Raw genomic sequence first — 16,929 nt, 5'->3', positions numbered from 1 at the left:
CAGTGCTGTCTACTCTGATTGGAAGCAGGTCCTTTCCCTTTCTTCTATCTATTATCTTTTTAACTAGAGATGCCAGACCTGGGATCTTCTGCAGTGAAGGCATGTGTTCTTACTCTGAGCTAAGGCCCCTGCCCATAAGAGAAGGAGATGGATGTGATCAGGTGAAGCACCATTATCTTGCTGCTTCTCCAGTTAATATTGTATTCTCTTGAAGCCACAGGTGGTATGCAGGCCATGAACAGAAGAAGCCTAGGTCAGACCCAGGTATCCCTCTCATTCATCATCCTGTCTGTAGACCAGTGTTTCCCAACCTTTTTTGGGCAAAGGCACACTTGTTTCATGAAAAAAATCTCGAGGCACACCACCATGCCAGATGGGGAAAGGTCACTTTTTACTTATGTAAAAAAAAAAAAAAAAAAATAGTAACAGCATAGAAGGTAATGGTAGATGACTGTTAGGGTCTCCCCCCAAATGCAGAATTCTATTAATATCTTCCTTAGCGAGCCGCGTTAACCCCTGTAATGCTTTCTATAGAGTAAGCATAGGGGACACTGGGGGATGTGGAACCAAGGGGGCAGTGGGCCAAAAGAGTTCGGGATCTACTGCTTTAAACAGAAATAAGAGCCAGTGGCTTCTTCCTTTTTTAAAGTATCGTTTCAGTGGGGACAGCAGTCCGGATTTCCAAAAAGCGGCGCTTTTTTGCGTCTGAGCAAAGAAGAGAGAGAGGGGGAAAAAAGAGAGAGAGATTGATTTGTGGCTGCGCAAAGGGGGGAGGAGCCCAGGAGTAAAAGTAGGAAGGACGAAGGGAGGGGAAAGGAAAGTTAATAGAAGGAAAGGCGGGTGGGAGAGAAAGAGAAAGAAAGAGGGAAGGAAGGGGGGAAGAGAAGTGGAAAGGAGGGAGACCGAGGCGGGGGAGAAGCGTCTGGAGAGTTGCTCCGAAGTTTGGGGGGCCGCGGGGGTGGGCGCGCGTCCCAGGAGGCGGAGGCCAGCCCGGGCTGGGAGCCGCGCCGCGGCCCGGGGGCGGTAGGCGGATGTGGAAAGGGGATGGCGGCGCAGGGGGAGGATACCCGCATGGCTAGGGCAGCGCGCAGGGGGAGGGGAGCGGGCTGGAGGCGGGCGAGGGGGGCCGCGATCCCGCGCGCCGCGAACATGGCCTCCTTCCCCGCGGACCCCGCCGAGCCCCCCGGCCGGAGGAGAGCAGAGGCAGGAGGAGGAGGACGAAGGCGCTGCCGAGGAGGCGCGTCAACTTCTGCCAACTTCGGCGCCTGCCCCGTCGCCGCAGGCTCCTCCCGGCCGAGAGCCAGAGGACGGCGGCGGAGCAGGAGGAGGAGGATCGGGTTTGGCGACGGCTGCTGCTCCCTCTCCAAGCGCGGGGCTGGCCTCCGCCCCGCCCGATCCTCCGCGCTCGCCGCACTTCTCGGCGGAGCAGGTCTCGTGCGGGTGCGAGGCGCTGCTGCAGGCGGGCGACCCCGGCCGGCTGGGCCGCTTCCTGGGCTCGCTGCCGCCCGACGCCGAGGCGCCGTGCCTGGAGGCGCAGGCGGGCGAGAGCCTGGCCAAGGCGTGCGCGCTGCTGGCCTTCCAGCGCGGCGACTTCGCCGAGCTCTACCGCCTGGTGCAGAGCCGGCGATGGGATGTGGGAGGGAGCTCGCTCGCCGCCCCGCGTGTGCCTATGTGGGGCACGTTACAGCCCCGTGACGTCAGCGCCACACAGGCAGCCAGGCAGGCAGACGGCGAGAGCCCCGCGCTGGGCGGCCTCTCCTCGCCGCCGCCCCGCCTCTCGCCGCCCGACTCACCCGCCTCCCTCCCACGGCACACCAGGCAACGTCTCGCGGCACACTAGTGTGCCGCGGAACACCGGTTGGGAAACACTGCTGTAGACATTGGCCAGCCAGATACCACAGGGGCATTCCCAAGCAGGGCTTGATGGCCATCATTACCTGTAGCCACCAGTGAGCCTGTCCTGCTTGTAATTATTTTTAATGCTGCGGATAATCAGTATAATTATGAGTAGACCTAACTTACTCATGCTCATTAATTTCAGTGGTTCTACTCTGAGTTTAATACCACCCAATATTGCTCTGGTTTCTCTTCAGTTTGTATAAATATTCTGAAGTGGTCAGTCCTGCAGGTTAATTACATAATTTACTGTCATATGAAAATATTTCCTTTCCTTGCAAACACGTTCAGTTCTCCTCAGTTACTTCAGTGTTAGTGTGTGGTTCCCCACCCACCTTTACTCACTCCAGCCTGACTTCTCTGTGGTGAATCCACTTTCTGGATATTTAAAGCACTTTGCACTGTCAGAGTTGCTGATATTGGATAGCTAAATAGAATAAAATAAAATAGAACACTTCACATATGCTGTCTTGGAACAAAAATCCCACAAGGTGTGCCAGTATTATGGTTCCATAGAGCTGAACTGTATTTTATACTTGACATGGGGCTGCTGCCAAAAATGGCAACCCTGTGTCAATGTTCTCCATGAAGCATAGGATCATTGTGTAGTGTCTTGACATCATCATTTCAATTCATTGGCTGCCCCAGTAGGGGTGAGAAAACACATGATGTTATCACAAGAATTCATAATATTGTAGAATTGTGGAGTTTGAAGGGACTTTGTGGGTCATCATGTCCAAACCTCTGCTATGCAGGAATCTCAGCTAAAACATCTGTAACAGATGGCCATCCAATCTCTGCTTAAAAACCTCCAAGGAAGGAGAGTCCACAATCTCCTGAGTGAATCTGTTCCACTGCTGAACAGCTCTTACTTCATGTAGAGAAATTCATGCAGAGGTACTGCTGGAGATGTCTAGAGTCTCCTGTTCTGAGACTAAGATAGTTAGCAGTTTGAGCCTACTTAAAAAGCTCAGAGCTGAATTTGGGATTTTTGTGGTAGCCACTACTCTATGCTAATTCCCAAGGAATCAAATGCTTAATATACATGAGAGATATTTATTGTATATCCAAACAGACATATATGACATTAACAGCTTTTTCTCTGAACTCCAAGTGATCCTTTAAATTTCTGGTTTGTGTATTCTGTCTCATTAAAGAGCAATTTTTAATCCTTCATTCACTGTTGGCTGTGGCCCTCAAACATCTTATTACTAGACTAGCCCTGTGGACGCTGATGGGACTCCTCCAAAGTGAGTGCCTGGAGGCTAGTAGCTATGATATAGTATCTGACTGGAGAACCTCTGGGAAACACTTAAGGTTTCCTATTTCTAGGCTCACATGTAGAGGGATTTTGTGTTATGCCATGCCCTTCATGGCAGCCACACCCCTGTGGCAAGCATTTTGTGAGCAGTGCCCATTGCATTTTCTCAACATTCAGAATGTGCCCATTGGTCCAAAAAGGACAGCAGTCCCTGATTTAAATATTTTACTTAAATGTTTTATTTCATTTTTTAATATGCATTTGTGTTCAAAGACCTTCTGGTACGGTACAGATTTAAAAAATCTACACCATGAAATAAATAGAAATGAGATTCTAGTGCAGTATGTTAATCAAATTGTTGCCCAGCCCACTAATTGCATCTGTGCAAGGCCCATTGAACCAATTAATCTATTTAAAGAATTTATAAGCCACTCATTATTTAAAAATATCATGGCAGTGTACAATAAATCATTAAATACAAAGTTCAGACAATAAGGATACATTCAAACCAGCATGAGTAATTTCCAACAATGCTGCCCTAAAAAAGCCAGGGTGAATAAAAATGACTTAAGGAGGTACTTAAAAGAACCAGTGGCTGGCACTGCCCTCGTTTCCAGGGGGAGCTTAGTCCAAAGTTACCACAGCAAAAGATCTGCCTCAGATCTAAACAAATTTTGGGGTGTGTTGCACCCATAAGAGGGCCTCACTTGATGACCTATGGGGTATGAGCAGGATGACATAGAATGATGTGAGGTTGTACAGCAGCAGCACTTGGCGGTTTATACCAAAGGCTCTGCTCTTGGGAAAGGCAAATTCTGTGAGAAGAAACACCAAATATTGGGACCTGCAAAGGGCAGACCCTGCATTCTCTCAGGAGCTTGTAGACTGAATAATTGAAAATAGATCATAACATTGTAAGCTGTATAATCATTGCCAGGGTGATGGCTCATCCCCTGCCCTCCAAGCTGCTGTTGCTCTTGCTTGTTTTCAGTTTTCATTTTAATAGAGCTGTTCTGCCCTAGAGCAGTTCTAAGAAAAAGAGCAGTTCAAAAATTAAAAATCCACCCTTCCTTCTTTCATTTTGACTGATGGAAACAAAATCAGAGTAAGAGGTGTGGCAGTATATGGTACCTTGTGAATCATCACTACATACACATAAAAAGCCACCACCTGGTTGCACAATGCGCTTTAGCTGGGTAACATGCAGTTTTATATTGGATTTACTTCCCTTATCTGATTAGCCTGATAGTCTAAATTTAATGAGGAAAAACTGGGGGCTGCCAGTTGGATGAGGAAGATATTACATGCACAATATACACACAAGTAGCTTCAAATCCATATTAAACTCCTGTGTGGATGAGCCCTAACATAGCTACGCCTCTGAAAATTGTTATACTTTTAAGTATGTCTTTGCAACCAAAAGGGCCAGAAACCTATGGGTTTTAAAAATATATAAATATAAAAGATGAAATTGTCAAGAAACTGAACTCTGTGCCCAGAAGCAAATTCTATGCTCTCAGAAGTGTAGAAGTACCCAGATTGTGCCCAGCAGTTCTGAGGCTGGGAGTTGCACATATTACTGAAAAATGTTGCCTTTCCTTTCCTTTCCTTTCCTTTCCTTTCCTTTCCTTTCCTTTCCTTTCCTTTCCTTTCCTTTCCTTTCCTTTCCTTTCCTTTCTCTCCTCTCCTCTGCAGAAAAGAAAACTGATAGAGGCTTGGCCAGTGAATCCCTAAACCTTCCTGTTCTGCAGCCCCCACTCTCAATGCCACAGGTAAGGAGTCACAAATCACTCTGGAGAGCCAATGCCAAGTGCAGGGGTGGGGAACCTGTGACCCTCCAGATGTTGTTGCTGGACTTCAGTTCCCATTGGTCCCAGCCAGCATGGCTAAAGGACAGGGCTTGTGGAATTTGTGGTCAGGCTACATGTGGATGGCTGCAGGTTCCCCCTCCCTGTTCTAGCATTGGGCTGAGCCTTTGAGGAGCTTCCTTTCTGCTTCCTCCTCTTGATTAAAGCTTGTGTCCAGTTATTCAGATTCATTTACAGTTTGCTCTGTCCAAACTTATCTGCCAAGATAAGAAACAAGCTCCATGACTTATTCATCACTGCAACAGTGTTGTGAGTTGAAACCAGTAAATGCAGTAATACAGTAGTACCTTGGTTTTTCCAAATGTAATCTGTTCTGGAAGACCGTTCGAGTTTTCGAAACGTTCGAAAACCAAAAACTCAAAATGGAAGCCTCAAAACGGAAATCTCAATACGGAAAACTCAGTATGAAGGCCACATTTCCGGTTCAACTTCTGAGGCGCGTTAAAAAACCGAAGCATTTACTTCCAGGTTTACGGCGTTCGAGTTCCAAAATGTTTGTTAACGGAGATGTTAAAAAACTGAGGTACCACTGTACTTAAATACTAAATTCAATACAGTGGTACCTTGGGTTACATACGCTTCAGGTTACATATGCTCCAGGTTACAGACTCCGCTAACTCAGAAATAGTACCTCGGGTTAAGAACTTTGCTTCAGGATGAGAACAGAAATTGTGCTCTGGCGGCGCGGCGGCAGTGGGAGGCCCCATTAGCTAAAGTGGTGCTTTAGGTTAAGAACAGTTTCAGGTTAAGAACGGACTCCAGAACAAATTAAGTACTTAACCCGAGGTACCACTGTATATGCTTTTTATAACCAATGTGGTGATGTGCAGTTGAGGCTGAAGGCAAATGAAAGTCCAATTTGGAAGAGTCCTCAGTGTGGTCCTGTCCTGGTGGAAACAGGCTGGTTTGTAGCAGGTTTGTAGCAGAAGTGCGGTTTGGCTAGCTCTTAAAATGTTCCTAAGGACCTGCTTCTCCAGATACAGTGCTTAGTTCTTTTTTTTAAAAAAATAATATTTATTAGGCATTTCCAATTATAACAATATAAAAAACAAAGCATCCCAATTTAGAATCTTATTTTCCATATCATCTTTCCAAGACTTCCCCTCCCCTCCCCCTCTTGCATTCCAATTCTTACAAATAAGTTCAGCAATTTCTTATCCCAAATTTTAAACTTATTGTCATTATCCCAATTTTAAAAATATTTGCCCACCTCCTAAAATCGACTTAATCCCTTCCACGCGTTCTCCCCTTTAATATACATAATAGATTAAAATATAATAAGATAAGATGTAGTTTTACAACCTTTGGATTCCAAATTTCCCTCCCCCTTTCCCCGGTTGCGTCCCCAATATTTCTCGAATCTGATGTCTTCCTGGAGCTCCCACATATTTTTTTTTAAAACCATAGTCCTTTACCAGTCATTTTTAATTTTGTATATCCAATATTGGAAGGAGTCTATCTCAAAAAGGCCCATTTTTTCCATCCAGACTTTTATATACTTGGGAGTGAAAACTCCAATTTTACTTCTTTATACTTTTTCAAGTCTAGATGTTCCAAATGTTCCCGCTTCCAACTTTGTCCAGTTGTCAATTGTTCTTGTTGTTCTTGTTGATCTGTCTCCTCTTTTTCCCCTCCTTTTCTTTTCCTATTTTCCTGCACAGATGTTCCAATTCAAAAAGTCTCTAAATTCCTCTGCAAAGGCTCTGTTATTCAGGAACCAAACATGATGCCAAGTCCCTTCCATTCTTCAATAGATAAGTCTATTGTCTGCTTTACATGTATGAGCCTCTGTAGCCAAAATAGTGTTCCATTTCTGCAGTTTCCCAGGAGATAAAGAGTTCTGTTCAAATTCAATGCTGACAGCTTGTAATATCCCTCAGCTCCTCTAGGTGGATTGCAATAACTCAGTTCCCTTCCAGATCACAACCAGCAATCATAGTAACTTAGTATTCCTTGCTTTAAACATTCTAAATCCAAATTATAACAAATGTAACCGGTAAAGTCCTTGCAACAAAGTTCTTTTTTGTTCTTCTGCTTTGACAGCTCTTTGACAGCTGTCAAAACCTCTCCTTGTCTTCTCCGGGTGCTCTAACTAAAACGCTCCCAGGTTCTGTGGGGGGGTTGCTTTTTGATTCACTTCCACTATTCTCCTCCAGCACAGTCTTATAATTTTCCATCGCGAAATTTAATAACTTTTTCAAAATAGGGTTGCGCTCGATCTTAGATGTTAAGTCCTTTGCTTTAGCTCCTCTACAACGGGGGGGGGGGCTGACTTCCTTTTTACGCCCTCCCCGCTCGTTCCAAATTTTTTATAAATTTAGTCCTTTTTAATCCAAGTTCCAATTACTCACGGGTTATACTTTGAGTCCGAATTTCCAATGGAAGAAGTCAGCGCTCTCCGTCGAATGGCATGCGGCTTCGCTCGGCAGGGGAAGCGGAGTACTCAAAGCACCCCCCCCCCCGCCACCCGTTCCGTAGCCTTTAAAAAGGCTCCTTCGCGGGTCGGGGGGGGGCTTAAAAGGTGCCAGCCGAGTCACCATGTCCATGGGTTTCAGCGCCCATGGTTTTTGAGGGTCCCCGCGTCGCCGGCGCGGGAGGACCCAACCCCTGCTGAGCAGGCTCCCTCCGGAGCTCGGAGGGAGTCCGCCATTCGGCGATGGCGCCAACCCGGAAGTCCCAGATACAGTGCTTAGTTCTTAAAGAGCACTATCACCTGCCTTGTAACAGTTACTGTTCCACTCATGCCATGTTGATGTTATCTTTGCATTTTGACAGTGCTAACATATCTAGCTAAGAATTTTTGATTTCCTCATTGGAATCCACACCTTCCTTTTCCATAATGTAATATTTTATTTATATACCTATTTTTACCTCACATTTTATCTTATCTTATATTTTGTTTGTTTGAAAGTTTCATATCCTACCTTTCAATCAAATGACCTACAAAACAGCTTATAACACATTAAAATTATACAAAAATTACCTAGCAGCCTTTTTTATCTGTGGCTGCTGATGGAGCCCATAGTGGCCTTAGCCTTGTTTCTGGAGTTCCAGGCCAACTTTTCCTACAAATTGGCACAGATTAATCACATGTATAACAGAAGGACGGAAGAGGGAAGACATGGGAGAAGGCTCTCTGGCCTATTCCATCTCATGCAAGTCTTGCTAAACCAGGGGTGGTGAGCTCTTGAGCCAGATGTGGCCCATAAAGTGATCTGCTGGCTCTCTGCCAAAACCATTGTGGGGGAAGTCCTCTTCTCCCTCTGGTGCAGTGCCATTACAACAGGAAAAAGCAAGGAGATCTAAGATTGGAGCTTTCCTCTGCTTGTTTTTCTACCTCATGTTGCTTGTCATCCGCACAGCAGTGCTGGGGTAGGAGGAGAAGAGGAAAATCAAGGTGAAGGAGAGCCCTTTTTCCTTGGAATCACACAGGCAACGCAGCAGTGGGGGAAAACTGGCCCGGCTGTGTGTCTGCCCACCAACCACCTTGGCATGCAGCCTGGGGGGGGCAATCTTCAGCCCTTGGGCTGAAAAGGGTTAGTTGCCCCTAACTAGCCCATTCTAGTGCTAACTAGCCCATTCTGAATAAGTTGGAGTTTGTACAGTAAGTTGTTAATGTGGTGTGGTGTAGGGTTCGCGTCTCCACTCCACCACCTGCAGCTGCTGGGTGACCTTGTTGTTGTTTTTTAGAATGATATTTTATTAAATTTTACAAAAGGTTAACAATCAACAGAAATCACCAAAACAACCAACAACAAACATCAGAAATACAAACAAAACAGAAAAAAGGAAAACAGAAAAAAGAAAATTTAACATGAAAAAAGAACAACTCTTTTTCAATTTAATAACCTTCAAAACCTTATTTTCCTTACTTCCACCCGCCTTCCTTTCTTGTATTCCACTTTAAAAATTAGTTCAGCAAGCTCATTCATTATTCATTTTCATCCTTTATCCCTCCCTTTATACTCTTATTTATCTTAATCACTAGAACCCCTTCACTTCATTTTCAATGCCTTCAGCATTCATAAATTTTACAATGTTTTTGTAGATAGGCTTTAAACTTCTTCCAGTCCTCTTCCACCTGCTCTTCTCCTTGATCTCGGATTCTGCCGGTCATTTCTGCCAGTTCCATATAGTCTATTACTTGCATCTGCCATTCTTCCAAGGTGGGTAGGTCTTGCGTCTTCCAGTACTTTGCAATGAGTATTCTTGCTGCTGCTGTAGCATACATAAAAAATGTTCTGTCCTTCTTTGACACCAATTGGCCGACCATACCCAGGAGAAAGGCCTCTGGTTTCTTCAAGAAGGTATACCTAAATACCTTTTTCAGTTCATTATATATCATTTCCCAGTACGCCTTAATCCTTGGGCACGACCACCAAAGTGAAAGAATGTTCCTTCAGTTTCTTTACATTTCCAACATTTATTATCGGGCAAGTGGTAAATTTTTGCAAGCTTGACTGGGGTCATGTACCACCTGTACATCATTTTCATAATATTTTCTCTTAATGCATTACATGCCGTAAATGCTGGGTGACCTTGGGCCAGTCACACTTCTTTGAAGTCTCTCAGCCCCACTCACCTCACAGAGTGTTTGTTGTGGGGGAGGAAGGGAAAGGAGATTGTTAGCCGCTTTGAGACTCCTGAAGGGGAGTGAAAGGCGGGATATCAAATCCAAACTCTTCTCTTCTTCTTCTGAAAACAATATAAATAAATTACAGCTCCCCAAAAGGTCCCAGTGGCTGCTGCCAAGGCAAAAAGTGTAGGCACAACAGCAAACCAAAATAAAGTCCCTAAGCCGGTTGTGGGAATACTGTTGTATATTTCTATGCTATAAGAAATGGGATGTGGGCATCTAGGACTTTAAAAAAAATTACATTTGTATTAATTACATAAAAAGGACATATGATATTTTTATATCCAGAATAATCAATTTTTCAGTATTTTGCCATATATCTAAAATATATTTAGTACCCTATTTGAAATATTAAACTTGTTGCTGGACATTTTCTTCAGGTTTAGCTCTATTCTGTTCAAAAAAACCAAGTCTAAGGTTACAGTTCTGCATACACTTACCTAAGGATAAATACCACTGAATTCATCAGGACTTATGTCTGAGTAAACATGCATAAGACTGCATTGTAAGTTTTATTTAAAAAAAATTGGTAGTGTGTGCTTAGCTCTGGACACTTGAAGGACTGCCTCATGACCTGTCCGATTGTCATCAGGGCCTCTGAGGGGAGAGGACCTTTTCAGTGGCTGCCAACAGGCTTAGATTCTCTTGCCTGAGAGATCCACTTGTATTCCTCCCTCTTGACCTTGCAGATGGTAAGGACTCCTGTATTTCAGAAGCCCTTGAATAATATGGCAGGTTAAACTGCCTGTTGTCTGTTGCCACTGGTGTTTGTTGTGTGCTTGCTGCTTCTGTTTTAGGTGGTTACACTGCTCTCTTGTGTTTTAGTATTATAGAGAACTTAAAAAAAATCTAGGTGTTTTGATTTTATTAGGTGCCTTGGTATTTTGCAGAGAAGGGGGAGAGAAAAATGCTTTTAAATTATTGGTTTTCAGCCAGTGAGCCATGGCACCCTGGAGTGACTTGAGGAACATTCAGGGGATCTCCAGGAGGGCATCCTTTCATTAACTTGCAACCCATACCTTCTTCCTGCATTGTCTCCCTCTCTTTCTTTCTGAGGAACATTCAGGGGAGCTGGCAGCTTTAACTTCCAGCTCATTATCTTCCCAAAATAAAACAGTAGCAAAAAAGTGGGGAAGCACTTTTGCATGACTGTCTATCTTCTTAGTATCAAACTTTATTTTGGTCACAAACCAGCATAAAATAAAGCATACAGATTTTTTATCTTCTTAAAATTTCTTCCCCCATCCAAAACCAAAAGTCCTTCCAGCTTCAGTAACCAACAGTTCCTTAGCTTTACAGGGAAGGCTTGAGAAATGCAAGAAAATAGCTAAGTAGCTTGATGGTGTGTGTGCTCTATAAGGGGTTTTTTTAAAATAACCCTGAAAGTGTGGAGTGTTTTCTGTGTTTCTCTCTCCTTCTACCCCCAACATCCCTCCTCCCCTTCTTCTCTACTTCTCCCTTCAGGCAACCCCCCTCTGCCTTAACAGTCACCCAGCTTTATGGGGACAAGGAGAATTTTTATTTTTATGACTTCAAAAACGGGACAAATTGGGGGCCAAAGAGGACAGGGGACTCTGTGTCCCCAAAATGGGACTCTCCTGTAATTATAAGGGACAGGTGGCAATCCTACTTTACTGTGACCTCTGTGTTCCCCTTTATTTAATAGAATTATTTTTTTTAAGAGAAAGGGTTCTCTCATTATCGAGATCACTATTTTTAATAGGTTTAATCATTTTTATTAAATACAGAAGGCACATACCTGTATGAACACACACTCCCCTGAAGCATAAATGAAGAAGATCACAGGAATACTTAAAACAATAACTGACAGCAGAGGTGGATAACCCCAGTATGGGGGCCTGATGAGCCACTCACAAGGACATGTCTTGTCCCCAGGATTCTACCATTTTTGGTAGTGGTGGCAAAAAGAAATAAATCACAGCATTTGGGGAGGCCCAGGATTATTAAACTGCCCAGTCCAGCCCCTGATGGGAATACAAATTGTCTTCTCTTGAGTAATCAGATCAGTGCTTTGAGCAGAGAGGGGCCTCTGTATATTGCCTGATATGCCTGGAGTGTGGGGTGGCCACACCCATGGCTGGCATGCAGTCCATGAGGAGGAGGAGAAGAAAAGGTTAGCCACCCCTGATTTAACAACAACAATCTTTATTACGGTCCAGAGACCCAACAAAACATTACAAATCAATACACAGCTCATACAGCCTACCTCCAGGTTAATCAAAAATTTTGTTTAGAATATAGGGCTCATTTGTTCTTTCAACCACCGACAAAAACTTTGCCACTGCCAACGTTCTAGCTTTTGTCCAGTCTTCCAGTAGGAACCTGACATAGTGAGCCTCTGATTTTTCCGGGAAAGTCACCAGCAAGGGTAGTATCAGTTCAGCCCTGGCCTGCTCATACTTTGCACAATGCAACAAAATATGAAAATGGAATCGATGTCTTGAGCACACGAGCAAAGTCTGTCCTGATAGGGAACTCCTCTCAACCATACCATCCAGCACTGCAGAGGGGAAGAAATTTAGTCTGGCTTTGGTGAAAAACCTTCGATACTTAGGTACTGTCAGGTTTTTGATGTAAGATGTTACCGTATTTTTCGCCCCATAGGACGCACTTTTTCCCCTCCAAAAATGAAGGGTAAATGTGTGTGCGTCCTATGGGGCGAATGCAGGCTTTCACTGAAGCCTGGAGAGCGAGAGGCATCGGTGCGCACCGACCCCTCTTGCTCTCCAGGCTTCAGGAAGCTATCCGCAAGCCTTGCAAGCCCGGCGGGAGTTCCCACGGGCTCACAAGGCTTGTGGGCAGTAGCCTGCAGCCCCGGCGAGTGTCCGCAAGCCTCGCGCACCCAGTGGGAGGTCCCGCCGGGCGCACGAGGCTTGGGGCGGCAACCTGCCGCCCAAAGCACGCGGAGCCCTCCAGAGGGCTGCCCGTGCTTCGGGCGAGTGTCGGCAAGCCTTGCGCACCCGGCGGGCAGTAGCCTGCAGCCCCGGCGAGTGTCCACAAGCCTCGCGCACCCGGCGGGAGGCCCCACCGGGCGCGCGAGGCTTGGGGCAGCAGCCCGCAGCCCAAAGCACGCGGAGCCCTCCGGAGGGTGCCCCGTGCTTTGGACAGGTGTGCGCAAGGCTTGGGGTGGCAGCCGTGGCTGGGGGGGGAATAATTTTTTTTTTATTCATTCCCCCCCCCAAAAAATGAGGTGTGTCCTATAGGACGAAAAATACGGTAACTTAAAGACATACCCATATTGAACTCCTGCTGCCAGCGGACTACAGACTGCGTGTGATCGAGATCGCAAGTCACTGTGTGCATCTTTGCTTTAAAACCTTTTGGGCACCTTCATAACCCAGGTAATACAGTGGGGGGGGGGAGAGAGACCAATAGAGGTGGCTTTTTTAGTCATGGTTTTCTGCCATTTGCTGACAAATTCCTCATTGGTCAAATGTTGGTACAGACCCTTCCCTAGATCAAACACTGAAATCCTGAGCCAATGTTTTAGGGCAGCCCACCACGCTCTAGCTGAAATTGGGCATTCACCAGCTTCCAACAGAAGTACGGAGTTGGGGACCTGCAGCAGACATCGTATAGATTTTGCCTGAAAGCCATCTAGCTTTGGCAGGTCCCCATTATGCCAGACATTTGCTGCATACAGGAGTTGGGAAACGGGCTTTGCATTGAAAACCCTTAAGGCTGCTGGAACATATTTGCCACCCTTTGTGAAGAAGAATCTATGTATGGCTAGCTTTGTAATCTCCGCCTTTTGAAGGGAGGTTTGCCAAAGGTGCTGCCAAGATCCTGTATGATGGAATGTGAGCCCTAGGTAACTGAAGTATTTTACCTGTTCAAGGTTATGGCCATCCAGTACCCATCTTTTCTTAACTGCAGTATACTTAATAACTAGACTCCATTATTTGGTTCACAATGATTAGATGCAGTAGGAGACTGATTTAAAGAAGCCATGATGTCATCACCAAAGCTGTGCATGGACACACACTGGCCGCCTGTGGGCAACATGCTAAGCCATGGTTTAACATTCTGGGAATAAACCTTGGTGCACCTTGTGCTCCCACATGCCTTCCTCCCTCTCTTCCACCATTGCAGCCACAAGGGGGTGTTTGGAAGCTTCTGCTTAAATTTCATAGCCATTTTCTCTCTTTTTCAAAATTTTATTTATGCATTTTCAAAATTTCAATACATACAACTTACAGTTATCTTTAATTATCCCATATCCCCTGACTTCCCCACCCATCCCTCCATGGCTTCCTATTTGTTTCTTGTTGAGCTGCATATTCTTTAATACCTACCAATTTAATTCTATACAATATTCTAATTGTTTTTAACTGCTGCTTATAGGTCTAGCCCTACATGGAAGTTTATTTGACTATTATATTTCTTTAAATATTCTCCAAAGTGTTTCCACTCCTCACTTATATGTGACTCATCTTGATTTCTTATCTTCCCTGCCATAATTGCTCACTCCACACATTCGATTAACTTATTTTGCCAGTCCTCTTTTGTAGGGATTCCTTTGTCCTTCCACTTTTGTGCATAGATTATTCTAGCTGCTGTAGCTGCATAGAGAAAAAAACAAAGTTCCCTCTTAGGAATTTCATCATCTGTTATACCCAGTAGGAAAATCTCTATTCTGGGGGGAAATGTCATCCTTAACATCTTTTTAAATTCTACATAAATCATTTCCCAATATTCTTAGCTTGTTTACATGACCACCACATATGCATGAAGGTCCCCTGTATCTTTTGGCATTTCCAACATAGTTTTGATTTTTTTTATATACATTATCACAAGTTTGCTCAGAAACCCATTCATAGCCATTTTCTCAACATGGTTGGTTCAGTTTTTTTTCCCAGCAGCTTGCAAATGTTGTTCTTGTAGCAACCAGAAGATTTTCTTACACCTGTTTTACAGAGATTTATAACTGTCCAGTATGTTAAATAGCTCTGAATATCTATTTTTGTAGCACTCTCTTAATTCAAACCATCCACCAATTGGGATCCCTGTATTAATAAAAAATTCCAAATGTCCTCTTTCAATTTTACATTGCATATATGTTTCTCATTTCTATACATGAACTCTTTCTCCCATCACCCTCTCAATGCCATGCAAGATGATTTTTGAACACATTTTTGCCTCAGCCTTGAATTTTTTTCAGGGAATTAAGTTTCTATAAATGTTGTATCTTCTTTTTTGAGAATTCAATAAATGCTGCATTTGGAGATATTGATAAAAGGAGATAAACTTAAATGTCATATTTATCATTAAAGGACTATGGTTTTAAACATACCACCATGTACAATTCATTCAAACAATTTATACCTCACTCTTTAGAACTTTTTCTGACAATTTTAGAACCAAAATTCCTCAAAAAGAAAAATAATTTCCTAAATTTTAGAAATATTGATTTGGTAAATCAAATACAAGGGACTAGGGCAGCCTTACTCAACCTGTGGGTTTCCAGATGTTGTTGAACTACAACTCCCATCACCCCTAGCTAGCAAGGCCAGAGCTCAGGGATGATGGGAGTTGTAGTCCAACAACATCTGGAAACCCACAGGTTGAGATCCGCTGGACTAGGGGAAGCAAGGGACTTAACTGCAGCAAATCACAAATCTGCTCTGCAAGGCAACACTCTTCCTGCTTTGGATGGGAAGCCCAGCCTGTCCCACACTTTCTCTGGAACACTCTGGTTGGTAAGGCCAATGACTTCTCATCCTCCTAGGATTTCTGCTCTTGCCTTCCCCACATTCTCCTCCACTTTTCTTTTTTGTGTGGCAAATATTGTTTAATAACACTTGTACTAGCACTCAAAGTGCTCAGGGTGGTGTGCACCTGGACTATACCTCCGAACAGTCCTTCACTTGAGTGGCTGGCTCCACGTCTGGGAAACCATCCCTGGCCCATGCTGACTGGGGATCATTGGAGTTCTAGTTCAGCAACATCTGGAGGCCCACAACTTGTCTAGTTCAATGGATATGCTCCATCCACTACACACTTCAAGTATATTTATCTGAGAGCCAATAAACTGAAACTCAATCCAGATAAGACAAAGGCACTGTGAGTAAGAGGTTCTCTAGACTGGATGGATGGGAGATCCCCTGCTCTGGACGGAGTTACACTCCCTCTGAAAGAGCAGGTACATAGCTTGGGGGTTCTGCTGGATCCTTTGCTGTCACTTGAGGCTCAGGTAGTCTCAGTGGTGCAGAGTGCCTTCCATCAGCTTCAGCTGGTGGCCTAGCTACGCCCCTCTCTGGACAGGGATGACTCTGTTGCCTGCTTTGTTAACCTCTAGGTTAGATTACAGCAATGCATTATAGGTAGGGCTGCCTCTGAAGATTGTATATCTTTAGGTACCAGGCGAAAATGTTCCTCTTCAACCAAGCCTTTGACTGATTAATACTCTGCAGCCTTTTAAACGTGTTGGTTTTTTTTTGAGGGGGGGAAGCTATTGGTTTGTTGTTTTCGTTTTAACTATTTGTTTGTGTTTTTAACTTGTATTTTTATCTTGTGAACTGCCCTGAGATCGTTCGGTGAAGGGCTGTATATAAATCAAATAAATAAATAAAATACGTCTGGATCCATTGCTGTTGCTTGAGGCCCGGTGGCCTCAGTGGAATGGAGTGCTTTCCATCTGCTTCAAATGGTGGCCCTGCTGTGCCCCTTTCTGGACTGGGACAGCCTAACTACTGTTGTCTAGGCTCCAGTAGTTTGTTATAGTTTCTGGGCCCAATTCAAAGTGCTGGTTTTCCAGCAGCTCTGGATCACAGTACAGTGGTACCTCGGGTTAAGAACTTAATTCGTTCTGGAGGTCCGTTCTTAACCTGAAACTGTACTTAACCTGAAGCACCACTTTAGTTAATGGGGCCTCCTGCTGGTGCCGCGCCGCCGCTGCCCAATTTCTGTTCTCATCCTGAAGCAAAGTTCTTAACCCAAGGTACTATTTCTGGGCCAGCGGAGTCTGTAACCTGAAGCGTATGCAACCCGAGGTACCACTGTACCTCAAGGACTGCCTCTCCCCATCAAGGGAGGCCCTTCTTTGTGTGGCCCCTCCATGTGAGGTCTGGAGGGGGGCCTTTTCTGTGGTGGCTCCTTGTTTGCAGAATGCTTTCTCCAGGAAGGCTCATCTAGTGCCTTCACTACATATCTTTAGGGGCCAGGCAAAACATTTTTCTATAATCAGGCTTTTGGCTGATTAAACATTCTGTGGTCTTTTAAATTTGATTGTGAGAGAGGGTTTATTG

General features: G+C 44.7%; 1 protein-coding gene across 3 annotated transcripts in view; it reads left to right on the top strand.

Annotated features, from left to right (window-relative positions):
* LOC309360595 (putative G-protein coupled receptor 173) overlaps positions 1-16,929 on the top strand; it is a gene marked incomplete at its 5' end in the record, with an annotated part of 76,492 nt that overhangs the window by 23,525 nt on the left and 36,038 nt on the right. For all 3 annotated transcript variants that reach the window (XM_081895220.1, XM_081895218.1, XM_081895219.1), the window contains one exon: positions 4,853-4,929. Coding sequence is in view for 2 of the 3 variants with exons in the window: in XM_081895218.1 (XP_081751344.1) it covers positions 4,853-4,929 (77 nt within the window). The remainder of the gene's footprint in view (positions 1-4,852; positions 4,930-16,929) is intronic.

This window comes from Podarcis melisellensis (assembly GCF_964234715.1).
Source record: "Podarcis melisellensis genome assembly, chromosome: 17".
Lineage (NCBI taxonomy): Eukaryota > Metazoa > Chordata > Lepidosauria > Squamata > Lacertidae > Podarcis > Podarcis melisellensis.
The sequence above is the reverse complement of the archived record's forward strand: the minus strand, read 5'-3'. Positions and strand labels throughout refer to the sequence as shown.